Source organism: Petromyzon marinus, chromosome 16 (assembly GCF_048934315.1).
Source record: "Petromyzon marinus isolate PM22_M1 ecotype Great Lakes invasive population chromosome 16, UKy_Petmar_22M1.pri1.0, whole genome shotgun sequence".
In the NCBI taxonomy this organism is placed as follows: domain Eukaryota; kingdom Metazoa; phylum Chordata; class Hyperoartia; order Petromyzontiformes; family Petromyzontidae; genus Petromyzon; species Petromyzon marinus.
In genome coordinates this window covers 2632056-2659420 of record NC_133682.1, presented here as the reverse complement: position 1 = coordinate 2659420, position 27365 = coordinate 2632056, and the positions used below count along the sequence as shown (strand labels likewise).

The 27365-nt window shown below is 47.8% G+C and overlaps 1 protein-coding gene across 2 annotated transcripts in view; it reads right to left on the bottom strand.

The window, feature by feature from the left end:
- The window catches only part of LOC116942979 (uncharacterized), a 32982-nt gene extending 5904 nt beyond the window's left edge, over positions 1 to 27078 (bottom strand). For both annotated transcript variants that reach the window (XM_032955522.2, XM_032955523.2), the window contains exons 1-5: positions 26800 to 27078; positions 15122 to 15178; positions 8295 to 8492; positions 5357 to 5479; positions 4021 to 4146 (exon numbers count right to left, since the gene is read on the bottom strand). In XM_032955522.2, the coding sequence (XP_032811413.1) occupies positions 4021 to 4146; positions 5357 to 5479; positions 8295 to 8492; positions 15122 to 15178; positions 26800 to 26869 (574 nt within the window). In that variant the 5' untranslated portion in view covers positions 26870 to 27078. The remainder of the gene's footprint in view (positions 1 to 4020; positions 4147 to 5356; positions 5480 to 8294; positions 8493 to 15121; positions 15179 to 26799) is intronic.
- Positions 27079 to 27365: the final 287 nt, after the last annotated feature.

Below are 27365 nucleotides of genomic sequence, written 5' to 3'. Positions count from 1 at the left end.
CGGAAGGGGCACATCGAGAACCCACTAGTATTTTATTGTTTCCCTTCAACGTGACTTTACCGAAAGAACCAAGAATATGAATCACTGCAGTGACGAAAGCTTTAAATCAAAATTTAACCCGCTAGTAGGTTCCAGAAGGGGGGGCGTGGCCAGGGGCGGAGCCGGGCCACGCTGGCAGTATAAGAGCGGCCCCTGGAGGCGACCTCGGGACTGTCGTGTGGAGTGGGGGGGATCCCCATCGGGCTGCTGCTGGAGTCTTCACCGCCATCTCAGTCTTCACCATCTCGGCGTCGCTAATGAGGCAGTCTACCAGCTGTCCTGACCTGAAGCCGTAGTTACCCAGTGTGAACTGTTAAGGCCGTTTCATAAACAGAGTGCCTCCTACTCTTAGTGTCTCTGAGTCAGTCACTACACATATAATAACAATTTACAGTTCTTAAATGTATAGTAGGCTCCATAATAGAGTTTTTTTGGGTTAGATCGCGTAAATATATAAATGTGTCATTAAAACCCGCCACCACCCGACAGCCAATTAGTAAGGGTTGTCACATAAACAGAACGTGCCAATTCGTCACTAGTACAGCACACTGGTGTGTTGGAGAGCCAAGCCACAACATTTACGATCTGAGTACTCAGATTTTAAATGTGTCGGGTGGTGGCGGGTTTTAACGACACATATATTTACGCGATCTAACTCAAAAAACCTCTATTATGGATAATATTAGGCTACACGTAGTTTATGCTTCGGAAAATTAAAAAAACTGATGTACATGGGACATCCAACGTAAAACCTGCACATTTTTGTTCTGTATAATTGTAAAATAACGACATATCTTGACTTAAAGCTTTCGTGACTGCAGGAATTCATATTCTTTGGGTCTTTCGGTAAAGTCACGTAGATAGGTTCAAAGAAAATAACAAAATAAAAAACTACGATGTTTCGATTGCAACACAAGCGGTCGTCATCACCCCTTTTCCTGATGACATAGTTTTTTGTTATTTAGTTATTTTCTTTGAACCTATCTACGTGATTTTACCGAAAGACTCAAAGAATATAACGACAAATCGCCGCTGAAACGTTGTGCGGCGGTCCACGGTTAACGCCCGGCAGGTGGCTGCACAGAGTGACATCACGGCCGTGCAAAGCGGCCTGGGTGGCGGTGAGTGTCGTTGTCGTGTGCTCTGGGACATCAATGTGTGATCAAGTAACTGGTACAAAGGAAAAAGTCAAACCAGCTGGCAATAGACGTGGCCGAGTTGTGCAAAAGGTAAAACGGCGCACGCCAGTCGGCTATTCGCGATGAGGAAGTGAGAGTGGGTGTCTTTTAAATGGCCGGCTGCCATGTCCCAAACAATTCGAAGCTTCTGGCATTTAGGCGTTGCAACAGCGATGGGACAGGAGTGTACGTGTGTCATGGGAAATGCCGTGAAAATAGCGTGAGATTCATTCGAATTGTTTTGCTTTTGCATTTCCAGCAGTGCACGTTCTCTCTAAGAGTTGCAGGCTAACCTTGAAGGAACGTCCAATGTGAAATTCCAAAGCTGCAGGGCTATGAAGGTGGCCGAGGATCGGCAGTTGAGAAAAAAACGGGGTCTGACCTGTCGCTGTGTAGTTTGCAGTGATATCCTGCAACGTGTTTTTGTTTTCTTTGGGACATTTCATTTTCCTCCCGAATGTAAAAAAATATTCTCGTAAATCTTTTTTGCCAAAACAGCCTCAATTCAAGACCTTCCTGAGGACAACTCTGTGGACCAATTAAAGTTTTGCATGAGAAACATGCCTATGGAGAACCCTCTCATCAGTCAACTGCTGAATAATGGCCTTCCCACACCGTTTAGGTAGTGGGGGGTTATTTGACCATACTTCACCACACTGGTCCAATGCTTGTTGACGAAGGCAGGAAGCGTAGAGACATAAGCGTGGTACAATTCACTCGGAGACACGTCAGGTCTCGGAAGCCAAACAGATTTGAGCCTGGACAATGCTTGGATTGGTGACACACGCACGTACAGTGAGGGAAAAGAGTATTTGATCCCCTGCTGATTTTGTACGTTTGCCCACTGACAAAGAAATTATCAGTCTATAATTTTAATGGTAGGTTTATTTGAACAGTGAGAGACAGAATAACAACAACAAAATCCGGAAAAACGCATGTCAAAATCTGTATAAATTGATTTGCATTTTAATGAGGGAAATAAGTATTTGACCCCCTCTCAATTAGAAAGATTTCTTGCTCCCAGATGTCTTTTATACAGGTAACGAGCTGAGATTAGGAGCACACTCTTAAAGGGAGTGCTCCTAATCTCAGCTTGTTACCTGTATAAAAGACACCTGTCCACAGAAGCAATCAATCAATCAGATTCCAAACTCTCCACCATGGCCAAGACCAAAGAGCTCTCCAAGGATGTCAGGGACAAGATTGTAGGCCTACACAAGGCTGGAATGGGCTACAAGACCATCGCCAAGCAGCTTGGTGAGAAGGTGACAACAGTTGGTGCGATTATTCGCAAATGGAAGAAACACAAAAGAGCTGTCAATCTCCATCGGCCTGAAGCTCCATGCAAGATCTCACCTCGTGGAGTTGCAATGATCATGAGAACGGTGAGGAATCAGCCCAGAAATATACGGGAGGATCTTGTCAATAATCTCAAGGCAGCTGGGACCATAGTCACCAAGGAAACAATTGGTAACACACGACGCCGTGAAGGACTGAAATCCTGCAACGCCCGCAAGGTCCCTCTGCTCAAGAAAGCACATATACATGCCCATCTGAAGTTTGCCAATGAACATCTGAATGATTCAGAGGACAACTGGCTGAAAGTGTTGTGGTCAGATGAGACCAAAATGGATCTCTTTGGCATCAACTCAACTTGCCGTGTTTGGAGGAGGAGGAATGCTGCCTATGACCCCAAGAACACCATACCCACCGTCAAACATGGAGGTGCAAACATTATGCTTTGGGGGTGTTTTTCTGCTAAGGGGACAGGACAACTTCACCGCATCAAAGGGACGATGGACGGGGCCTTGTACTGTCAAATCTTGGGTGAGAACCTCCTTCCCTCAGCGAGGGCATTGAAAATGGGTCGAGGATGGGTATTCCAGCATGACAATGAGCCAAAACACACGGCCAAGGCAACAAAGGAGTGGCTCAAGAAGAAGGACATTAAGGTCCTGGAGTGGCCTAGCCAGTCTCCAGACCTTAATCCCATAGAAAATCTGTGGAGGGAGCTGAAGGTTCGAGTTGCCAAACGTCAGCCTCGAAACCTTAATGACTTGGAGTAGATCTGCAAAGAGGAGTTTGACAAAATCCCTCCTGAGATGTGTGGAAACCTGGTGGCCAACCACAAGAAACATCTGACCTCTGTGATTGCCAACAAGGGTTTTGCCACCAAGTACTAAGTCATCTTTTGCAGAGGGGTCAAATACGTATTTCCCTCATTAAAATGCAAATCAATTTATAACATTTTTGACATGCGTTTTTCTGGATTTTTTTGTTGTTATTCTGTCTCTCACTGTTCAAATGAACCTATCATTAAAATTATAGACTGATCATTTATTTGTCAGTGGGCAAACGTACAAATTCAGCAGGGGATCAAATGCTTTTTTCCCTCACTGTATGTATGTTGAACGTCTTTCGCACCGTACGTAAAAGTACATAAGCTCCATGTGCAAGAGACTAGACATGCATAAGCAATGCTAGTCTGTGGACCGTGTAATAAACCACTGTAGTCTAGAGGAGGAATAGCAAAAGTACACCAACTCTCTCTCTTTCTCTCTACTGAAGCCCTCTCATCGTGGCAAGCAGACCTCGACATTGGCCTCGAGCTCCTGAACATATAGTCCAGTATTGCCACATGTACGTACATACGTTGAACTTCTTTTCGCACCGTACGTGGCCAACCATGCCAATAGGATGTTGCGGCGGGGGGGGGGGAGGAGGGGAGCTGGGGGGTGACAACAAACTAAACGCAAAAAAGGCACCAATAAGCGAGTTGTGCGCAACAATGTGAAGTCCTCACCGGACGGCTCGAAGCAGAACTTTTTCTTGTAGTAGGCGAAGTAACCGGCAGCGGCGGCAACAACGGCCGCCATGACCCCCGCCACGATGCCGCCCACCTTGGAGGAGCTGCTCTCGCTCTCCATGGCTGTGGCCGTGGATGGGGTTGGGCGTTGCGGGGGGGGGGGGCAGGGGAGAAGATTTGGCGTCAGCAGAGGCACACGTGGGCACCGATTTGCACTCGGGAGTGCCGCCGCTGATGCTGCCGCTTGTCAAAACAAAGCCACGCTCGAGTGAGGCTCAGCTCGACTGCGATTTAATATGGGGGGATGAAAACAAAACTAATGCGCCGTGTAATGATTATAAATAAATCACTGTTGGTGAGCGCAGGGCCAGAATGTCAAAATACCAAACAGGCCAGCAGCAACCAGCACGATTGAAGGTGCATTAGATTCGAGTCGACAAGGTTTCTTTGAATTGAGCAAGGTTATATAAACTTGTTGACGGGATAATTCCAAAGTCGAACCGTGTGACCTGCAATACGGTGGTTGAGTTGAGCACTGTAGGTGAGGCGAAACAGATGAGAGAGTGAATCGAGAGTGAACTACCCTCTTCCCTCTCATCTCAATGTGCCCTCGTCCACCCACCCTCCCAGCTCTCCCCTCTCATCTTTCTCTACTGCCCTCAACGTCCACGCTCAAGACCTCTCCTTGTTTCCTCTGCCTATGACGAACTCAAACTTTCTGTCTAGAACGTAAAAATATGCGCATTGGTTCAACCCAAGAGGTGTTGCAGTCTGTACCGACAGTCCCGCGTCAAGGGATTCATTTCTGCCGGGTCTCTCCAGGTCCACAACTCGGATATCGATGCACACACGGCGCACCACACCCAGTATACCTCTCACGATGGCGGTGGCCATTAGCTACAGTCGCGTGCCTACTCCTGGTCCACCGGCATCGCGGAAAACATTGAGTGACAAATGAAGCCGTGGTCACGCGGGACGCAGGCGCCACCGCAGAACGGCTCGGGCGTCGCGCGTCAAACCCCGGAGGGCGCCGTACGTCGTGGGGTCTGTAGATACACCCCCCCCCCCCCACCACCCTCGCAATGCTCCCCATGCCCCCCCCCCCCCACTTCGTACACGCGCACGACTCCCCACGCGCGCGCGGGTAAAACGTGATCCGCGGTGGGCCTGAAAGACTAAATTGTGTTCGCCCTCCTCCACTTTTTTTTTTACGCAACGGTGGCACTTGTTATTTTTTGAGAACTTGCAACGAACACATTTTTTTTTTCAAAATATGCATTTTTTTTTTTAACAGATAAAGCGCGAATCGGCGGGCCGCCGCCGCCGCCCTCACCCGTGTCTGGCGACGCTGAGCCCCCCTCCGGTGTCAAGTTGGCCCCGTCTCTGTTCTCCTTGCCAGGTTGCAGCACAGTCGTGACAGCGGGCGCCACTGTGTTCTGCGGGGCCTCCGACGTTTCTGGGTGGTGGGTGGGGATGGGGGTCACGCGAGAGCGCGCAGCGACGCGCCGTCATCTCAACGATCCACTGTGCGGACACCAACGGCCTAAAGAAACCCCGCACGGGCGCTGTTTTTTGTTGTCTCCCTGACCCTTGCGAAGAGCCCGACGCATTGGCCGGCCGTCACCGCGCGGAGCGGCCAGGGCTCTGCAAGCGGCGCCGAGATGCAGGGGCGGAACTAAACGTCGTGAGTCGAGAACGAGTCCCGTGACCGGGTGGCGCAGAGGTCAGCGCGCTGAGTTGGCACCGCTCATGTCCCGGGGCTGTGAATCCAAGCAGCTGCCCACGATGAAGCTTCGTTCTCCAGCGTGTGTATATGTGTGTATGTCAGTTTGAAGCAGTTTTCAAGTGGAGTGAGTTGATGGTGTCAACCCGGTCACCGCTGACTGCAGAGGCATTCAATTCGGTCCTGCAATTAATTTGGAAAAATTCCGGCTCCGGGATTTATAAATATCACGTGACAAACATTACACTCATATACAGAGCGGGTGGGAAAGGGCTGCCCTCTGCTGTGTGCACCAAAGGTTACTTGAAGTGATCTCGGAGTTATCTCTGTGACATACGCTTCAGTGGGGATGTCTCTAACACGGAGGGTGGCATTGCCCCATGGGATATCCGAATGAACAATGCGTCTCATTACATGGTGCCATTGGTAATTTTTTTATAAAATTGGAAACACATTCACACCTGTCAACCCATACGGTTTTCCCGTTTCAATACGGGCACGGAAAAAAATGCCCATTTGTTTGTATTTATCCGTTGTGATGGGACTTTGTAGGATGAACATTGAGATTTATAATGGTGCGGGGTTACCAATAAGGTCTAAATTGCTCTGTCATAAGATCGGCACTGATAAGGGGTTGACAGGTATGCATATTTATCGAAGAGAGATGTCTCGTTTGATTGAGCACTGTGCTCAATCAAATCTCAAGTTCAGATAAGTATTCACATTTCCTGTGGTCCCTCGGTTCACGATGCCATCAATTAACGATCCGCCTCCCATAGAGTGCCACTCTTCCTGTTAACGATACATTTTCGATTAACGACGCGTTTACGATATCACGCGGCCGCCAATTACGGCCAATCGGAGCGCTCCCACGTGAACTCGGCAGACCTCAGACAATCAGCGACGCCCTTTTACGAGGCGTTTTGAGAGCCGTAGGTAAGAATGTTTATTTTCTGTTCTATGTCTCCACCTTTTTATGCTCTATTCATTATTTATACATGTTTATATTAATGCTTTAACATGTTCTCATGACGTTTATGTATTACAATTTCGTGTTTAAATAGTACACACTTTGTTTTTAGGGCGAAAAAGGTCAACTTCTGATCGTCTTGGAACAAATTAAGCACTTTAACATGCATTTCCTAGTTTCGATGAATGATAATTTCAACTAACGATGGTTTTCGTTGAACCAATTAATGTCGTTAACCGAGGGACCAGTGTATTAGTGCTTAAACAGTGCAACACAGTGCCTCTTGGCAGCTTTAACGCTCTCACCGTAACCGTACAACATCACTGGTGAGGAATTAAGGGAAGAGAGAGAGAGAGACAAGGACAGTGGCAGTGGGACAACAACAAGCGTTCCCCGATCAAGTCAACAAAGCGGCGTGCGCGCACTCAGGGTCGTTTCGAACAATCACAACTTCCCGGGAATATCCGGAACCAAGGTGAGAACAATAAAGTTCACTGTCCGGGCACACTGGCCTGGCCCAAAGCGTTCTCTTAAACGCTCGTGATGTGGCCAAAAGAAAAGAGAGGTGCTTAGGCCGCTTGGCAACCACCGGACGACTTTGTGAATGAACTCGAATCGAAGGATTCCATCAGTGAGACACGCTTTAGAATGGCTCGTTTGTAACGGCACACACTATTTTTTTTTCAGTATTGAAGAAAAGTGTGCATGTTAAAAGATAAAAAAATCTGTATATATTTATCGACAGATATGAATAGTTTCAACAGCATTTCGTTCTTCTTTTGTATCCGGGACATTATTGTGTCCATTTTTTTAACATGGTATGAAAAATATATAAAAATGTATAATGAATAGCGTGACAAAAAAAAAACCTCATAATTGCACTTGCACTGGTTTTGGCATCGGAAAAGTTTCTCACAACTCAGCATAAAATGTATTTAACCTTGGCAGGTGCTGGATTCAAGAAGGACATGTGCAGTATAAGCATGCACACGCACGCAAAAGACTCACAAACACACACGGCATGTTAATTAAAAGCAGCCTGGCATTTACTTTGTGCTTTCTGCCAAACAGCCCCCTTTTTGTGCCAAATTGCTAAAAGGCACCACGGCTCGATATTGCACAAGCAAACCGGCAGAGATACGTGGCATTGTCTGAGGTTTGTGCGCCTGGGAATCGTTCGCGGTACAGAAATTCCTGTTCCACTCGCAACATTGGAGCCATGCCAGGGCCATGCCAAACCAGACCATCGTTGCGTAAAGAAGATGTCATGCTGTTGTTTCCAGTGTAGAAACAACAGCATGACATCCAGTGTAGAGGTTTAACAGTACCATGAACGCACAGTTGACACGGTGATGCGACGTTGGTCACCTTCTTGACGAGCAATTAATTTGTCATTAGCCCCTGCCCTTTGGTCTTGTTTGGCCCCTAGGTAGATTGAGAAGTCTTGTTAGGCCAGCGTATCACGGTTTGATCATGGTCAAACTACCCGTACCATGAAGGGCTTGCTGCTGGATCTGCTCAAGCGTGCCAGTAGAAAAAGGATGAAGAGTTACTGTGATCATAATAGACCTGTCTTACCGCTGTATGGTGGCGGGTCCGCGATGGTCGTGGATTCTGTACTGGCCTCTGCAGTTTCGCTGACTGTAGATTCGGTTGTTGAGGCTTGGGTGACCCCAGACTCCATGGTTGTGGACTTGGAATCAGATTGCTGAATTGTCATCGTCTCGACGGTGATGGTGGTGGCGGCGCTGGTGGCCACGGGTTCTGAAGTGGTCACTGTTGCAGGGGAAAAAAAACCAGGGGATCGTTTACACACTCGTGGCGTGTACACAAAACAAAGGTCGCATCCAAAGAAAGATGTACCAAACAGAGGTACATCTGTCCGAGAGACACGATTGGAAAACATAGAGAGCTATTGGAGGTAGATCGATATATCAGGAGGGTGAAATCAAGAGGTGGACCAGTGCACCTTCAGAGTGCTATTGTTAACCTGAACTTGATCATGCAGAGTAACACACCGAATGAGTCTAAGTAAGAACGCATCACGTCAGTGCACACTATACTACCTCCTGCAACATGTTCAGAAACGTGGTCATTATAAAAAAATGGAAGATAAAAACTGAAAAATGCGCAGAGATTTCTCGTTGCTTTGTTGCTGTGCTTCATTCTTTTCCTTTTGTCATATGTGGCCCAGGTCACTTGCAAATGAGACTCCTCTGCTGGTCTTAATGAATTCTCAGCTGGATAAACAATATCAAACTTGAAACGTTGAGAAATGCACGCTTGAAATTCCATTGAGAGAGAGAGAGAGTGAGCGGGAAAAAAAGAAATTCATTGATTAGAGAGCAAACAAAAGTTGGAGACATCGTTCTGAATGTCAAGAAAAGTAGGTGGGCTCTGGCTGGACATCATCCATTTTCACGACGGGCACGTCACTGAAATGGATCATAGCTGGGACTCCGGCAACCTAAGGCGGAACACACCCAGGAGGATGTCAACCGTGAGAAATTAAGCGATTAGATCATTTCGGGTGCAGGTGTCGCAAGAATTGCTACATCTCGGAATCACGAGAGGTGGTGAGAGCTTGGGGAAGCCGTCATCCAGCAGTGGAGGATCGATCATGGCGATGATACGGAGACTTTAGAAAGACACGCCGTTGGACATGAGCGACATTTATTTATTTATTCGCCAAATGAATAATTCCGTTACCCTGGACTCCCACGTTCCCCTTCCATTTGCCAGCCAGTGCCCCACTCCTCCAGCCGCTCGGCTCCGATTCCACGGAAACAAACTGAGAGCAAAGCCGAACGCTGCGCCGAGACCGCTGCGTTCCCGACATCACGACTCGCCGCTCACCGGGCGGGAGGTGGCGGTGATTCGGACTTGCCACCCGCCCAACCGCCCGCCCGCCCGCCCGCCCGCTCACTCGACCCAGATGTGCGTTCAATGCACCCCTTTGTGCGGACGCGAAACGGTGATTTGAGAAAAAAAAATCCGCTCTGGCATGCGGCAACTGGCGCCAGTGTTTAGCAGCAGCAGTGCTGATTAGCGGACCCTTGTATTTCTCTCCCCTCCCTCTCAACGGCTTAAGCGTTCGCTTGCCCCACTTGAATAAACTAAACTCAACTAATTTATTGACCAGGTGAAGCCCACTCGCTGAGCTGTGAACTCTTTTTTTTTAAGAGGCGACCTGGCCGCGCGTGATCATGGCTCATCGACAGTGGCTTATAACCATCATCCGTCATCATCATCATCACACGTGGGAATTTACAGCAGCAGCCAAATAATCTAAACGTGCGTTGTTTCTAAATGAAGGGGGAAGCGGGAGGGGGGGGCAAAACCGGAGGAACCGGAGAAAAATCCACGCGACCACGACAGGGAAAAAACCGGCGGACTCCAAATATGCAGCAGCAGGAGCAGCGGGCATCGTCAAGGTTCGGGATCGAACCCACAACCTCCTGCACGCCAGGCGAGAGAGATGATATCTCGCCAATGAACGCAGTGAACGTTTGTCCTGTAGTCTACAGATTGTAAAAAAAAAAGGTCTCTGGAAAGTGAGACGTACTCTAAACGTTAATACGGTGATTCAAAACGGTCTAAAAAAACAAAGACACATCCCCCGTATAGCCTTAACATACTGATGGGGCAAGTGCTGTTCGTGAACACCTATGACGGCCGGAACGTCTCACGCCCGGCCGCCTTTGTCTCTCCAGTGGTGATGTTTTACACACCACGTACTCATTTGAGGCTGAGTCGACCTAGGGTAGGCCCAGCACCGGTTCAGATAATCGTAACCGGTGTTGGCTGTGAACGGGAGTCGAACTCAGGTGGGTGTGTTTGCAGTGCAGCGCGCTAACCGCTACAATACCGCTCCCCACGAGACAAAACTGTCACACACGCAGCATTAGGATTATAAGAAGCACCCTCAGCTGTTTCTTTAGAATACCGGGGGATGGGGGGGTGGAGTGCGCCTTATAATCCTGAGAATGCGGTCGTTGTTATTGGACACCACGATGGTTGTCCATGGAGAAACAGTTGATCAAGAAGTTGAAATTAACCGAATCTATTAATTTACAGCAACTTGCCAATCCACCGCTATCCCGCTGGTGAGTGCAGGGTGAGGGGGGGGTGACCAGGCAGGGATTTCGCTCGCCGCTGATGGTGGCCGTGGCCCCAACTTGCACTCAGCTCCCCAGGTCCGTGGCCGAGTGCACTAACCACTGGGCCACCACTCCACCCCAGCTCACTGCCAGAGGTTTTCTGGGTGGGGGTTCAAAATCTGTTTATAAATTCTAGTTTACTTTGAGAGGATCTCGCAAACAAAATGAGGAAGGAACGTAAGCACTCTTCCTTTACCCTTTTCACTTCCTCATTTTACCCTCAACCCTCGCAGCAAAGAATAAAATCCAAGGAATCCAAAACCTTTTACACTTCCTCGCTACCTCCTCCGCGCTCTCGATGGAACTACACTTTTGTTGTTCTCTATCACGTGATTGCATAATCTACAAGACTAAAAATTGTTCAGGTCTAAAAATTCACACACATGTATAAGTATGTATGAATGTTGAACTACTTTCGCACCGTATGTCGCCAACCGTGCTAATCGGAGTTCTAAAGAAATACGTTTTCAATCTGGATTTAAAAGTGCATAGCTCCCATGTGCAAGACTAGACATGCATGGGCAATGCTAGCCTGTGGACTGTGTAATAAACCACTATAGTCTGGAGGAGGAAGAGTAAAAGTACACCAACTCTCTCTGTCTGCTGAAGCCCTCTCATCCTGCTAATCGGAGGTGCGGGGGGAAAGACACAGGTGTCTGTGTCTTTAGACAAATATTTAACAATACAATTAGCATCAAAGTATGTTCGTATCTACAGACGTGTTTCTATCTGCAGACCACTCACGTGTTGTTCGCGTTGCATAAAGATGCGCGACTTCCATGAAATAATTTTGTCATCGCATGCGAGGTTTTTTAAGGAGGCTCTCGCTGTGCAATTTTTTTGTTGAAGTGCTTGCGAGACTAGCAGCAATCTGGCAGCATTTGCTGTCAAAACAAAGACTCGATTCCACGGAGGAAACTGACTCAAATGTTCCGGGTAGGATGGAACTTCAGGAAGCCGGGGGGACATATATTCAACTGTTTGACAGCAGGAAAGTCAGGTGCCATCACAACACGGCTTGGCAGGGTTGGGGAACATTTTCCTTACTGAGGGCCTGGACGGGAATGCTGCGTGCCTTTTGCGGGCAATTGCACATTGACACACACCTCGGTGCCAATGGCCTCTTATACTCGATGTTTTTGCCGGGTTAAGCAAAAAAAAATCCCACCTCCAGTACCCAATCAGTGCGGCAAAGATGCTTGTGGCGATTGATAATGGGAAGAAAAAAAAAACAAATGCAGTCTGCGGGAAGTTTGAGAGCGGCAGGCCTCGTGTGGCCAAGGATCGGCCGTATGATGTGAGGTCGCGGGATTGGATGCGGCCTGTGGGCCACGGGTTCCCGACCGCTGCGTGAGGGAGTAAGGACATTGCTTTATTCTATTTTACATCTTGGCAACGACAGAGGGTTCCAGCCACTTATCCGCTCTCTGTTAGATACGTGTCTGTGGTTTTCACATTTTTTGGGGGTTTTGCTGAACGTCGTTCGGCATGCTGTCCAAAGTTAATCTCCACGTGCTGAAAACTTTTTCAGATCTTCTGAAGAAACTCAGACGGTGTAAATAATCTACCAGCACGTGGAGCAAAAAAGTCAGGTACCGTGCCGAACAACATGCGGTTACAACCCCAACAAATCAGATAACTTATGCAAGATTCCCATCAGCGACCGGCTTTTTAAGCTCATGGCATGGAACGCAAGCGCCATGCCTTCAAAACCACAGCGGTGCGCACAATCTGTTGTAATTTCTGTCTCTCTGCTCACTCTGTCCGCCAGCCTCTGTGTTCTACTTGCTGGGCCAGTCTCCACGATGCCACGCCAATGGGGCATCGTTAGATGGCGAGGTGAACCTGGTGTCCGGGTCGAGTGTGGAAAATGAGGAGGGAGTGGGCCTGTTACGGATTTGTAAACAGGAATTGATGTCATTGAGATCGGAAATGACACCCCATCTCCCTCAAGATGTTTCTTTTATTTCGTTCGGCAAATGTAAGCGGAGAAAAGATCGCTGTCCCAAACATGGCCATTGTTTACAGGAAATTGGTGGAAAATGAAGTCTCGAGTGCAACAGAGTTGAATGGGTGGGTCTAGGATGTGCTATCTATCCCTGAAATAATAATTATTAGAATAATATTCCTCTGTTTACTAACCAAAACTCACAACTCAAGACCATGTTTCAGTATTGCCCTCTGTAAATTCGAGCAGTTTGCTTTTACGTACTTTATTGCATCTTGCAAGAAACTGGGCTGTCAGAAAAAACCCATATATATGGGTGGCTACCGCTCAAAATCCACACACGATCGTCAGACTACTTGGCTTCTGCAAATGGTGGTAGAGCCACCATTTTATAAGAGGCAAAATAAATAACCAGACAATATGTGTACAGTATTGTTTTTTATGTTGCAGGTAGATTTTCCTTCTCGTAATAATAATAATCTTAGGGTAATTCGTCAACGCTGGATCACAGGCGTGCGATAACACACCCGGGCACACAAAAAGCCACAGCCGTATTCTGAATACCAACGCGTTTTAAATGTGACCTGAAACACGATGCATTTGCAATCGCTGACGCCGGCACGAATTATTTCTGCGTGCCATTTTTTCAAGATGTATATGATAGTATATTGGGCCGTACGTTGAAAAGAGGCTTATTACATTTCTATGGACATTACATGTAAATGTCCACGGGGCTGCCATTGCAAATGCTGGACCGTAATTAAACACACATTCATCAAACACTTGTACAACGCCAAGTTACTAGTCCAGGCATATACCTTACGACTGCGTAATGCGCCGTGTGTGTGTGCTCAGATACTGCCTGCAATTGAAGATGCTGCAAACGCATCTGTTTAATGCGTGGCACAGTGACACGACACACAAACCGCACACAGATGTCTTGCATAAAGAGGGAAAAGGCTGGCGTCTCTGCAGGGCGATTCTCCAATTGCGTTTGCGACTTCGAGTGCCACGCGACGGTTATTCGCAGTCGTTTATTCAGAAGGTACATCTTCATCTCCCGCTGGGGGGCAACGCTCTTCATTATTGTTTTTTTTTACTTGGAACATTTCTTTAACTAAGTTCTGGGCACGGTTTAGGCCCTGAAGTAAATGTGCACGTCTCTCGGCACACGTTACCGTGGCCGAATGTCCAACGCCAAATCAGTTTTATGACCATTCCTTTTATGCCCGATTATAAATAACATTTTACAGCCTTGGTAATGCTGATATTTTTGGTGTTAAGGCTGTTTCACGCTAATTTCATGGTCGTTTTTGGATGTTTTGTGCACTATATACCTGCTTTATTGCTCGCAGGTCACTCTTGCCAATGAGACTCTATAACATTGTCTCTTAAGAGTTCTCAGCCCTAATGAAAATGAAATAAGCTTGACTCACCCAAAACAAGAGCCATACAATATAGACCTTTAAATACATATATGTGAAAATATAAGCACTATATGGCACTTGAAGCTGGTTATAATCACCAGCGAAACGTCGTACTCGAATTGTAAATGTGTGTTTACTCTCCAACACACCGGAGGCCCTCAGCCAGCAGTGGATTGGCAAAAGGGCTGCAATCAATATATTGTCGATTTTGGCTTTTCAAAATTTATGATTTGCTAAAAAAAACAAATCAATTAGCATATTTGCCGACTTGACTACTTGATTTTGATTGGCTCTGTTGTTGTTGGGGAGGGATTTTTATATACTAGCTGTACTACCCGGCTTCGCCCGGGACTTGGATCCACCACGCCCGACCGCCTTTGTCTCCCCAGTGGCGATGTTCACACACCACAGCAGTTACTCGTTTGATGCTGAGTCGACCTAGGGGAGGCCCAGGAGCGGTTCAAATAATTGTCACCTGTGGTGGTCGTGAGCGGGAATCGCCGGGTTCGTAGCGTAGTGCGCTGACCACTACACTACAATGCGTTACGCTTCCACATGAGCGGGTCACGTGACAGATTTGACGTCACAGCTCACTTGCCGTGCAAAAAATCTATGCATTATTGAGCTCCTCCCCCCCCCCCCCCCAAAAAGTGTATTTTTCTAATTTTTGCATGGTATACAGTCTGGAAAGTACCCACATGGCTAATTTCAAGTTTGTTGCATGTCGGGAAGTGCGCTAAACATTTTGAACAGACACACATATTCACACCTGTACACTATATAACCTAAAAAGAAACTGATTATGAATTCTAATATTGGTCACGAAAGCCGACGTTTAAAAGTGACGTTTGGCTTCACACTTCACGTTACCTGTTGTGTTGTCTGAGATGGGCCCAGGTAATGTCGTGGTGTCTTGTGCAGAGGTATCTGCAAGGGAAGAGGCAAACGCGCAGACGTCACTCTCGGTCGGTGTTCACCGTGCCCCGTGTGAAAGATCCTCAGACCTCTCTGCATGATCGGAAAAACGCACAACTTTGAAACTGAACACAGAATTGAGGTGCAAACGATCGGGCGCACTGGTGACTGCGCAACACAACCACAGCGCAACACAACAACGATAGCATAACACAACGACAGCGGAACACAACGATAGCATAACACAACGACAGCGTATTGTGGTAGAACGAGCGGACTGCACTCAGCAGCTATCGTGGACGCCGTGGAATGGCTCACAATATTAAACGTGCAACCGTAGGACTTTAGCTTTTTTTTCAAATGCCATGTAAAACAAGAAGAATAAGAATCCAACAAATTAACACCTGGTCACTTATTTTGACGTATGTATGTGTTGAACAAAACGTCCTGCTATTTATCGGTCCTTACTTTTTTGTTCAAGCTCGAAAGAAAAAAAGCATGTTCGATAGGCTAAACACAGATAGGCGAAGCCATTAGTTCAAGCGTTTGCTTCATCAGGCATAAACTTACATAACCCTACTCATGACGTATCTCTGAGCACAAATGCGTGTGTGTGAAATTGTGTCCAAGTCCTAAAAGTTAAGTCAAACAAAATGTAAATGAGTAATCTATGTTGCTATTTTCTTCCTGAACTAAAGGGCTTAATTTAGTTTTGTTGGTATCCTTACGCAGCGGGCGAATAGAAGCCACCTAAAATCATGCATATGCAATGATGGATGCACGTGGCTGAAGAGTCCTCACAAGGATGAACTCTGCACACGGTTGACTTGTCTTCCTTCTGATACCTAAATTAAGAATGCCGCAATCTTTTTGACGGCCACAAGTCTGTACGCAGAATGTGTCCATAACCGTGACGATATCATCCTGATATGCAAAGTATACTGGGATTTCTGTTAATATATTTTTTATTTTAGAACATCATTTGTTGTTTTGTCAGTCAGAACACATGGGTTTGTTGTTGTTGTTTTCTCCCTCCTGGCTGTCAAATTGCCTCTTGAAGGTGCTTGAATTTGGTAAAATGAAACTTAGCACACGCCAGGTCATCGTAACGTCACTGCTGGCCATTAGTCCACCACGTACGCTGCTAAGGCAATGTTTTTCCACGGCCGTGTTGCTGAAAGGCGCGCGTGAATATACGTGTTAGGACCTACGAAAAAAATCCCTCCCGCTCACAGAGGAGGGCTTCCTGCTTTTTACTTTGCGTCTGAGTAGACTTTTCGATTGAACAAAATAAATCGCCAGTTACATTCTGGTGATGACTTGACCCAGCCAGCAGGCCGGCCTGGTTAATACCGCGGTTGGTGTATCAACCGTAAAACAAATACTCCGACGCGCCGTCCGCTTCACAGCGAATGATTAATATCCGGTGACGTTTTTCTCTTAAAAGGACTAGTCCACGTGTGTTACCCGCAAATGAAATGCACTTTAATCGAGTAAAACCACCAAGCAACATCACACCTTTCGCCTCGCCGCTCTCCGAGTGGCATGGTTATAACCACATCTGCTGGTTGGGTGTCGCTATCATTGGTTCATTAACATTGGCGGCGTCCAAGCGGTCATTTTTAAAGGCGAAGACACGTCAAGAAGGCCGGGCTCTTTGTGTCACTTGCCTTTTGTCGACGGGTTCACCCAAGATGTCGATTATTTAAAGAAACACACGCGCTCCGAAAGAATGTACTGGCGGAATCGTCAACGCCTCTGGGAATTAGATAGGCGAGTTGGAATAGTTGGCGACAGTTCCTGCCTTTGTTGGATAGTCGGGGACTCTTCCAGTTTAAATATCCCACACCACACACACACGCACACAGACACACACGTGTGTGTGTATGTATGACCAAATCGATCATTGTGTTACTGTGCAGGTTTGGATCATGAGAATAACGTACCGCGTTGACTTTACAGAGCTTCACTTGAAGCGCACTGCTTGGGCAAATGCGAGATACGCCAAGGTACAGTCACCGCCCGAGGGATTAATTCCATATCGTGTTATATTTCTGAATTTTAAATGCATGATTTCACCTGCACTTAATTAACCATTCCCCGGCGGTTAAATCATTTACTTTATTCAACGCAAAGCAAACAGCACTTTGTCTCCAAACCGGATCAACAGTGGAACAGCATAAACGGCTTTACAATTCACATCCACGAGTGAATGAACGCTTAAAAACTGACGCAGCGAATATATGGGACGTGTGTCTTGTAATCCTCACAAACAACTAGGCACACCTCTTGTGTGTGATTAAGTTTTCGTGACGCTAGAGCGACAGAACGCCATCAAAATTGAGTTTTTTTTTCCCCCAATAATTTTCTTGGGACATTTCTTTAAATTAACAGATCCGAGTTGTTGCCAATTCGACAGGGATCGTACTCTACACGTGTGCATGTGTTAAATATTAATCGTCGATTCGGCACACTAATCCTGAAAGCAAATAATGATGCTTCCCGTTTGGAATCTGTCGCAGTGATATATATATGTGTGTGTTAAACCGTACAGTCACAAAACAAAACAGCGCCGTCCTTGATATCAGCGTTTCGCAGTGTGGGTAATTGCCAATTTGGCACGGACTAATTTTTCCAAAATATCTCCTTCACTCCCACCCCATCCCCCACCCAACCGTGAAACACGATCCAATACCCCCCATCTAACCCCCCACCTCCCCGTCCACCCACCAAAACACATTTTGCATCCTCCCCCGCGCTGGAGGGCAGCGTCCCTGAATTTTCTTATCTTGCGCCTTTAATTGTCTCGCACCAGCAGGAATCCCCAACGGAAGACAGAATGTGTAAGTGCGTGTGCGTACGTGTGTACGCCCAGTGGTGGTGTAGCGATTAGCGCGCTGCACTACGAACCCGGTGACCCGAGTTCTATTCCCGCTCACGGCCAACACCGGTGACGATTATCTGAACCGGTCCTGGGCCTCCCCAAGGTCGACTCAACCTCATATGAGTACCCGGTGCGGTGTGTAAACATCGCCACTGGGGAGACAGAAGGGGTCGGGCGTGGTGCTGGTCACCCACCAACCTCGTGCGCCGTGCCTGCCTTCACAGGTGCTCGCTAACAGCACTTGCCCCAACAGTCCGTAGAGTGTGTCCGGGGATCTTTGCCTCTGTACGTGTGTAAGTGTGTGCGTGCCCGGGATCCTGGCCACCGCCCTGCCCGCGTCGGTCCCAGGGGGTTCGCTCTGAGCTCGCAAGCCGGAAAGCCCGCAGCTTGTGGGGTTTTAAATAAAGGAGAGTTTGGGAACAAAATAAAAAAGTGGTGATGCCACGAAACACTGCGAAGTGGTCCCAGCTTCACGCAGAGGCACGTACGGTATAAGCGTGGAAATAAAAAATAAATGTGCTAGTCAGTCAGCCTAGTGGATTTCCAGACCAATTCGTAGCATCCCAGCGGCCGTGTGTCTCAGTGAGCAAACTGTGGACTGGTTGGGACCGCCCTTCTGGGTCTCATCAGCAGAGTCGAGATTTGTTACAAAAAAAGAACGAGTGCTGCATCCACAGATGTTATTGCCGAGAGCACTCCATCTCAACTGTGGGCCCCTGTTAATAAGATGCGCTTCATAAAGGCATTGACTCACAACGCTCCACAGCAATACAGAACGAGTTTGTTTACAAAAAACAAACAGATTGGGTGTGGCCTTGGGACATTTTGAGTTTACTTCCCAGCAAGAATCACTCATGGGACCAACAACTTTGAGTGTGTGCAAAGTCACCATCATCATCAGCCATGATCAAGCCACTGCTAGGTGAAGCTCTCCATCACCATCATCAGCCATGATCAAGCCACTGCTAGATGGTCTCTATCATCTTCATCATGATGATGAAGCCACTGCTAGATGAAGCTCTCCACAAACTGGTTGCCGTCTCACTCAGTCACAGGGATGCGCCAATCCATCGAGCTCCTCACAAGTTGATGTGGCAAAACGGTCGCTCCTTGCCCTTTGCGTTTCACATCACTCATTAAGAGTACTTGCTACAGATCACCACTAATACGACGACTACTACTACATCTGCAGTTGACTGGCAAAAGGGTCAAAGTGGCCTCCACCCCAGCCAGGCAGCCAGCCACTCGCAACAGCCCATGCCTTCGGAGCACGGAATCTGTTGCCTCTTGGGCCAAGAGATGACTCCTCTCGCCATGTCAAGGTCACCAACAAAAATACTACGTTGTGAGATGTTAACGGGTGGCAGACCTGTGGGGAGACTGGCCCCTGCCATGGGAATGTAGATTTTCCCACCACTGGCACAGGGGCATTGCTGACCGTAATAACGACCCACCCACCAAACACACACCAACAATGCGCTTTTGACGGTGGACACAACCACTCTGACTATTTCCCTTGCCTGCCAAAAGAGAATTTCACTTGCCGGAGAAGTTTGTCAATGGAATGCTCTGTTAATCAACATTTCGTGCATTACCCACCACGGTGATTACCATTGCCGAAACGTGTTTTAGATGCGCATTCTTTAGGGGCACTGCCGTCCAAACGGCAGGGCCTGTTGAGCGAGCTCGCGCGCGTGTTCAGAGCATCGCGTGCCACAGAGGCAGGCGGTGGCCCCTTTTTTTTCATCGCGTTGTTTACTTCTTAGTCTCGAGATACATTTATGATCTCGAGATACATCTCGAGATACATTTATGATCTCGAGATACATGTACATACTTTTATAATCTAGAGATAGATGCATAATCTCGAGATACATTTATATATGGAGATATATTTTTTTAAATATCTCGATATACTTTTATATCTCGAGATACTTTTATAATCTGGAGATTAATTTATATCTCGAAATGCTCTTAGAATTTTGAGATACTTTTAGAATCTCGAGATACGTTTACAATTTCGAGACTTTTAGATGATGTCCTTGGACGGTCGTTCTCACGGTACGATGAGATGCTGGTGGGGACGGAGGGATGCTGGTGGGGACGGAGGGAGGAGGAGTGGGGGTGGTGTACCGGCGTGGACGTGGGCGCTGGAGAGTCACGTTACCAAACAAAGGCGGTGTTGAATTACAGCGCTGTTTTAATTCGCGCATTGTAGGGACCCTGGGGCTTTTTTCGACCTACGAATCGCGTTATGCAAGCGGTGACGCAGCGGTCCCAGTTCGTTTTCTAACGACGGCCAACATCGGTGGCTAGGGACATCTGGACCTGTTCTGAGGCCCCCCACCGCCCTCCCCCAATAAAAACCAACCTGCACCCCATGCGCCAGTACGGTGAAGCAGAGGTTTAAACATCGCCCCCCCCCCCACCCCAGAGACCAGGGGTCGGAAACCAAAATAACAAGAAGGGCCATTGTTTTGGAATTCGGTAAAAAAGAAGCAACAACTCAACTCAATATTTCAAGAGCCCCAACGCACCACGTGCTGAACGCGAGGCGGTGATGCAGTCCCTTAAAGAGACACGTGCCGCTCCCGAGCCGCGGGTTGCCCACCACAGCGTTCATCCAGCAGTGGATTTACAAACGGATGTTAATAATTATTTATTATATATGTTACGTAATCGCTCCGAGGCACGCAGAGGAAGTTATGAGAGAAGACACGTGACTAAATTGTTAGTGTCGTCAGTGTGCACGACGTAACGAGCGAATCCAGAAATACATTTTTTTCACGGAACGATTCAGCCACCCCGTGTGTACGTGGTGCTTCGATATCGTTCAGAGAAAGCCATTCCCCGCTGTGCTGAAAATGACGGGAGTAAAAAAAAAATAGCTTTGTTGGGATTATCCTTGACAATCAGCTGTGCCGCAGTGAGGGAATTGCAAGTGTTGCGAGTTTGAGACCTCTAGGTTTCACCGCCATATCACCAAATATCCCTGAATGCCACCTGACCCCATCCAATCTCAGAAGCGAAGCAGACGTTACAAACCTTGGTGGCGACTAAGTGGGCATGTGATAGCGGTGCACTCGCGGATTGCATCTATCTGTGCGGAGCTTTCAGCGCTATCGCCTCATATGCTTGGGTTTTAAATGTCTCTCTGGTTTCCTCCCAAAAAATGCATTTGAAGGACTTAACATAAATTCTAGAGCAGGACCGTTCTGAAAACTATTTTGAAACTCAGCAAGGCTTTCCTGGATGATTAAAGAACATCCAATTGTATTAATTCAGTGTCACCAAACCCAGTGCCTATCCCCGCTGTTCCACTCCACCTACCCCAAAATTCAACTTTCCAGTATATATTGTTTGGTTATGCCACTCGATGCTCAGGCTCCTGAAGGAGCTCCAGTGCATTGAGCGTACCAAAGAGCCATACGGGCCAAACGCGAAATCCTTCCTACGGTGTAGACCCAACTCTCCAACTTCGTATTCAAGCGTCTTTGTCTTCAGTCTAAACCAAAAATAAATAGAGCTCTAAACTTAACGCTTTTTTATTTTACCCGGTAAGGCCCACTGAGCTATATAGCTTTTCTTCAGAAGTGACCTGGCCACAAAGCATAGCTCAACGAAGTGGATAATCATGTGGAAATGTACAGCAGTCACATACTCTAAACGCGTGTTTCTAAATGTGAAGGGGAAAACCAGAGGACCCAGATAAAAATCCACGCAACCACGGAGAGAACATTCAAACTCCAAATATACAGCAGGCATCAGGGTTGGGATCGAACCCACGACCTCCTGGATACCAGCCGAGGCAGTCACCCTGCCCAGATTTGGAGGGAACCCACATCTCCTATAGCCTGTTACCGCTCGTACATTACATTTGTGATCAATTATCGCAATGGGGGCGGGGGGGGGGTGTGACCTTAAATGTAGCCTGAGCTGACGTGAGACAGGCTGTGAAACTTTCGGTTACAATAACTCGGCTCGTAAAAACTGACTGGCTACGACTGCACGTGGAACGTGATGCCAGATAGCGGTAAACCATCCATGACTGCAACGTTCACGACTCGAACATGTGACCCCTATAGTCGAATACGGAAAAGGAGAATGTAAACAATGCGAGCAAAACATTACAGGTGGTTTTCCATAACACCAGATATTAATAAACAATGCATTGCATAGGCGAATGCGTATAACAGTGCCATAACGCCAGTGAATTACACAGGAAAGTGACACGGAGACTCAATGCTTATTTTCAGGAGAGTCCTGGCACATTGGGATGTTTGGCCAATTCCATTTAAGTGTTGGAGAAAACCAGAGTCCCCGGAGAAACCCCAAGAATATTTAAATTGTTAAACTATTTTATTTTAACAGGTGTAGTGACATAGAATGAATCACTAGAGTACGTAGCATGGGATGCTCGGAGAGAGGAGGATTATGGGTACAGCAGCCTGGTCTGCCAGTGAGACACGTGGGCAGAGTCTGGAACCTTCTGATGAGAGCCAGAAGGGGGCGTGGCCGAAGGCAGAGCCTGACCAAGCCGGGGAGGATAAAAGGGAGGCTCCAACACTCAGTCGGGGCTGTCGTCTGCGAAAGGAACTCGTCATGCTGCCATCGTCCTTGTCTAAGCTTCCTCGACGTCGTTGGTCGGGTAGCGTACGGACCGTGGGTAGTTATCCCCTGTGGCTATATGGACCGGAATACATTTATGTGCCTCCAACTTTTAGTGTTTCTAGATTGATACACTACACAGGGAAAGGCCCGCTGAGCTATGTAGCTCTTTTTCAGATGCGACCTGGCCACAAATGATAGCCAAACGAAGTGGATTATCATGTGGAAATGTATAACAGCCAGATACTTTAAATGCCTGGGGAAGAACATGCAAACTCCAAATATACAGGTGTCACGGTCGGGATCGAACCAATGACCTCCTGTATACCAGGCGAAGTCGTTAACATCTCGCAACTGTGGCACCCGCAGAGTGCCTGGTCACCTAACGTCCCCAACCCTACAACATATTTTGTATGCCCAGGCAGTCTCCTGTCCAAAAACAGGCTGAACCTTGCTTGGCTTCTGATATATGATGAGATCGGGCATATTCAGTATGTTTTGTTTAAAGACATATGTGTATATCTGCAGAACCAGCACTGCTCTGTATACTGCTCTGTATAGTATTTAGCAAATGACTATGAAGATGTGTTTATCCAACAACGCATTAAAACCCGTAAAGGTCTAAGCGGAGTGGCAAATCTTTCAACGATTTCCACGCGAAAATTTCAAGTCGGCTCATTGCTTGGGCATGAAGTGCGTCCCAAGGAATTACGCAGCGCCCCAGCAAATATAAGAGCCTCATTGTTTTCCACCCTTGAAACTGACGCCTGGCAAGGGGCGTGCGCACACACTCACTCACACACACGCACTCACACACACGCACTCAGGCATTCACATCTATCACTGCCTTCCCAGCGCACAACAGCTGCGCACAAGCCCGTCTGCATCTTATCCTTCTACAGGCTTTGCTGAACATCCTTACATGACACACATTTGACAAGATACATCTCGCTAGACATTACCCACACCCTCCGTTATTAACCATTCGGGCCTTTCATCAACTCACTGCTGGATGAAGGCCGCCTCCTCCTCGTATGGTGCACGGAACTTTTCTTTCCTCCCTCCCTCCTTATCTGTGGAATTCCCTCCCAACGTCTATTTTATCCGAGTTCTGATAACTTTGATCGATTCAAGAAACGTTTTCCACACTTCTCTATTGGACCTGTGCTCAGCAACCGGGATTTGTTTGATGTCGCGTGAGTTCGTGAGCAGGGCTGTACGACCACATGCGTGGTTTAGGTTGCACTTCCGATTGGCACGGTTGGCTACGTGGGATGCGAAAGAAGTTCAGCACACACACACACACACTTCCTGTGGACTACACCACCCGATGGGCTATGGCTACAGACCCTATAGGAGGAGGCTGCGCGTGACACTGCATGAGGTCTGACCAAAGCTCTCCAGCCGAGTGATTTTTCAGGAATATTTTAATGTTTTCCCCTGGATTTTCTGTTTGCACAGTCACATAGTCACTTTAAGATGTTTTCTTGTTCATGTTTTTGGTTTTTTTTGTTTGTTGCCGTTGCACCCGATTCAAGAGCCGAATGGGTCACAGGGCTATACCAAATAAATGGAACTGGACTGATTATTGAGCTATGGATGTAAGGAGTCCATCGAGGAAATGTCTGGTGCAGTGGTTTGCACATTACACGAGCCACCTGAGTTCAATTTCCAGCCGCTGTTCACACGCCAGTGGCGGGTGATGACTGATCCTATGAATGCACGTACGTATCTGTGAAGTCCTTTCGCACCGTGCGTAGCCAACCGCGCTAATCGGAGGTGTGGGTCCTGAACAGGTCCTGAACACCGCCCTCCCCCACTCCACCACACTCACCAACCCGCACTGACCACTGTTGTGGAGCATGGTCACAGAATCCCCATGACCACAAAGGGTGGGGGGGGGGTCGAGACATTCATCCAGCAGTGGGTTTGACTCTACATTGGATTTAGTAAGAGCGAAGCTTCAAACTCCACGGCTAACATTGATGTCTCTCTCTCTATCCTCCTCACCAATAATTGTCGATGTTCTCCAAATGTAAAACATTGTGCGGCATTGTGACAGCCAGTGGATGACATGATGGCTCACTGGCGTTGAAGGCACGGAGAAAGCGAGCATGTGACAAGAGAACACGCTCGGCAACACAACAATACAACACAACAATACAACACAACGATACAACACAACAATACAACACAACAATACAACACAACAATACAACACAACAATACAACACAACAACAATACAACACAACAATACAACACAACAACAATACAATACAACACAACAATACAACACAACAGTACAACACAACAATACAACACAACAATACAACACAACGATACAACACAACGATACAACACAACACTACAACACAACAATACAACACAACAACAATACAACACAACAATACAACGATACAATACAACACAACAATACAACACAACAATACAATACAACACAACAACAGAACACAACGATACAACACAACAATACAACACAACAATACAACACAACAATACAACACAACGACACAACACAACGATACAACACAACAATACAACACAACGATACAATACAACGATACAACACAACGATACAACACAACAATACAACACAACAATACAACACAACGATACAACACAACAATGCAATACAACACAACAAAACAACACAACAATACAACACAACAATACAACACAACGATACAATACAACACAACAATACAACACAACACAACAATACAACACAACAATGCAATACAACACAACAATACAACACAACAATACAACACAACGATACAACACAACAATACAACACAACAATACAACACAACAATACAACACAACAATGCAATACAACACAACAATACAACACAACGATACAACACAACAATACAACACAACAATACAACACAACAATACAACACAACGATACAACACAACAATACAACACAACAATACAACACAACAATACAACACAACAATGCAATACAACAATACAACAAAACAACACAACAATACAACACAACAATACAACAACGACACGTCGTTTAATATTCACTTACACACAAAAACTGCGGAACGCGTTAATTTTTTATTCTAATTATTTTATCCCTTAGGGCAGTGTCAGCCTCGCGTTTGTAAAATTCACGCCGACACGGGACACACCCGTCCCCCGTCATCATCATCATCATCAGGTGAACCGAGTAATTCCCCCCTCGTGGAGTGCGACGTTCAAGCCCGTTAAATAGCGGCCTGCCTGACGCAACGCAAACGGTCAGATTGTAATCAACGTACAAGTTGTAGGAATCATCGAAAGTCATCTATCCCTTGCGCACGTGATGCGATTCTCTGGCTCGCCCTCCTCCCAGCCATCCGTTTCGTCGACTCCCCTGCCCCTGGACATCTCCCGGTTCAAGACTTTGCTCTGCACCAGCGTCTAGACACGCGCTCCAGACGCTCCATACCTCCGAATTGCATATGCGGTTATTATTACAAGCAAATCCCCGTTCAATTTCGTCGACAAAAGACCAGTTGCTTTGCTCGAAGCAGCGAGACAATACCGAGGCGACTCCCTTGATGTGGAACTGCACGGAAACACAGTCACTAACTTCATCAGCAGCGCTGCCCGTCCGACCCGACGCTTCGGGCAATGATCCTGACCTTTGCTCCGAAGGAAAAAAAAAGAGCCGCCCATTGCCCAAAACCGAACGTGTATCGTGCGCGTGTGTGCGTGCGAGTCCGGTTCCCGCTCACGGCCAACACCGGTGACGATTATCTAAACCGGTCCTGGGCCTCACCTAGGTCGACTCAGCCTCAAATGAGTCCGGTGTGTAAAAATATCGCCACCGAGGAGACAAAGGCGGCCGGGCGTGGTCCCGGCCACCCACCCCCTCTTGCACCGCGCCGGCTTTCACGGGTGCTCGCTAACAGCTCTTGCCCCAAGCAGTCTGTTAAGGCTACACGGGGGATCTTTGTCTTGTAATGGTCAATGACTTGGAGATCTCCAGCACGTCGCCTCTCGGTGCGCGTGTACCCCTGTGCGCGCGCGTGTACCCCTGTGCGCGCGCGTGCACCCCTGTGCGCGCGCGTGCACCCCTGTGCGCGCGCGTGTACCGACTCGGCGCCGTCGACACGTACCTGCCGTGTAGCACGCCAGCGCTACCAGAGCAATGCACACGACGGCGGAGCGCTTGTCGGCCTTCATCATCTCGAGCTGCGAGGAGGTGGGCGGAATGGGACGTGGTTGACGTTTGCCGAGTGCTTCGCTGCTGCTGCTGCTGCTTTTATTGCTCGCGCTCCCACCACCACCCCTCTTTGTCTTAAAACTTTTGGGCGCGCGGTGACACTCTGACTGCCACAGATTTGCCCTGCCTTCTCTCTCCTGCCCACGTGTGTGTGTGTGAGAGCTCAGTTAGTGGAGGAGTTGCCACCCCTTTAGACTCCCACCCCCACCCCCCACCGCCGTGAGTGAGGGCTGGGGGGTGGTGGATGACTCCCACTCGTACGTCGGGACAGCAGGACCGTGGGCGTGCGTGGGAGATGCGGCATGAGCGCGCTCCGCCCGTGCTCTCCTTTCGCACGACTACAATGTCACGTTTCAGGTCGTCGAGCCCAGACAACGGCGTCAGGAGAAGCGCGCGGAGTGTGGACCGCTGTGGCGTCTCCCTTCGCATTTGTGGACCGGGCCATTGCGTACGGGTCCG